The sequence below is a fragment of the Emiliania huxleyi genome, assembly GCF_000372725.1.
Source record: "Emiliania huxleyi CCMP1516 unplaced genomic scaffold EMIHUscaffold_5720, whole genome shotgun sequence".
Classification (NCBI taxonomy): domain Eukaryota; phylum Haptophyta; order Isochrysidales; family Noelaerhabdaceae; genus Emiliania; species Emiliania huxleyi.
In genome coordinates, this window is record NW_005197706.1 from 1 (window position 1) to 1,452 (window position 1,452).

At 65.8% G+C, this 1,452-nt stretch overlaps 1 protein-coding gene across 1 annotated transcript; it reads left to right on the forward strand.

The window, feature by feature from the left end:
- Positions 1-78: 78 nt before the first annotated feature.
- Positions 79-473, forward strand: EMIHUDRAFT_257109 (hypothetical protein; the record flags this gene model as incomplete). The annotated part of the gene is made up of 2 exons (XM_005764914.1): positions 79-180; positions 252-473. The coding sequence occupies 2 exons, from the start codon at positions 79-81 to the stop codon at positions 471-473; spliced, it is 324 nt and encodes a 107-aa protein (XP_005764971.1).
- Between the last annotated feature and the right edge of the window lie 979 nt (positions 474-1,452).

A 1,452-nucleotide genomic window follows, 5' to 3' on the forward strand; every position in this document is an offset into this window, starting at 1 on the left:
TTTTTCCAGGGACGAGGCGATGCCGAGGTGTACCCTCGCCCGGACGGGAGTGTCTACGTGACTGGCTTCCCCGACCCGATGGCCCCGGTGTGCGAGGCCCCGGGCGAGGTGGAGGTGCGGCGCGAGGTGACACGGCGTCTCGCGTCGACGATGGGCGAGGTGTCGACCGAGCTGGCCCAGGTCGAGCCTTCGCCCAATCTCCCGAACCCTCCCGAGCCCTCCCTGACCCTTCCCCCCTGGAGCTGGCTCAGGCGCCCGTCGAGCTCGAGTCGGCCTGCCATTTCCCCTTCGCGCCCGACGGGCTGCCGATGCTCGGCGCGGTGCCGGGCACGCCCGGCGCCTTTGTCGCGACCGGAGGCGGCTGCTGGGGCATCCTGATGGGCCCCGCCATCGGACTCGGCGTCGCGGAGCTCATGCTGGATGGCGAGGCCACTTGGGACCTCCGCCCCTTCAGCCCGGGGAGGTTCACGTGAGACGCCGCGCGTTTGCCTCGAGCTTGAGCTTTCCCTTTTTTATTTATTTGGGTCACTACGAAGTACGATCTCGTTTAGAGCCGGCCGCACACACCACACTGCTGGGTACCCCCCCCCTGCACATCTAAAGTCATGGCCGACCCCCCGCCCCCCCCCAGCAGCAGAGCTCTGGTGCTGGGGGGGTCGGGACCCCCCCCGCCCCCCCTAGCAGCAGAGGCCAGAGCTTTGAATGAGAGGCTTTGTGGGGTGCTGGCCCTGGGGGGGTCGGGCCCCCCCCCCCTAGCAGCAGAGCTCTGGGTGCTGGGGGGGTCAGGACCCCCCCCCTAGCAGCAGAGCTCTGGTGCTGGGGGGGTCGGGCCCCCCCCCCCCCCCCCCAGCAGCAGAGCTCTGGTGCTGGGGGGTGCTGGCAAGTGGCAGCTCTGTACGGCTTTAGCCTTTACAGACAGCTGGAGCGATTTTTTTTCGCCGGCTTGCGCCGCCCAGTCGTCGGCAAGGTGCTGCATATGAAATGGCTTGAGGGCGAGCTGCATGGCTTCCATCACGTCGCTGCCCGCCATTGCGGCGACGGCGCGACACGTCGCGGCGGACCTGAAACAGTTTTGCCGGGGCGACGGGCGTGTGCGCGCGCGCGTGCGCGTTTTCGAAAAAAGAAAAGGCAGCCGCGCACCTTGATGACTTCAGTCGATCGATTTCGACGAGCGAGCGATCCGAGGATCGAGCGGGGGACCGATAGGCTAGAGAGATCAACGCTGATCGATCATCGTCAGCCGAGACGCCCGAGTGAGTGGCTCACTATACGGCTTTTAGTGTGGTAGTACATAAGTACAAGATAGACTCACATGGTCACAAGTCTTTAGTAAAACGCCAGCACTCGACACGACGAAGGTGTATTGGGCTCGAAGGCGCGGTGAACACAACCGCCTCGAGCGTACCGCTCAAACACGAGCCGAGGGGGGAGAGGGGGGCGGCGGCGAAGAGG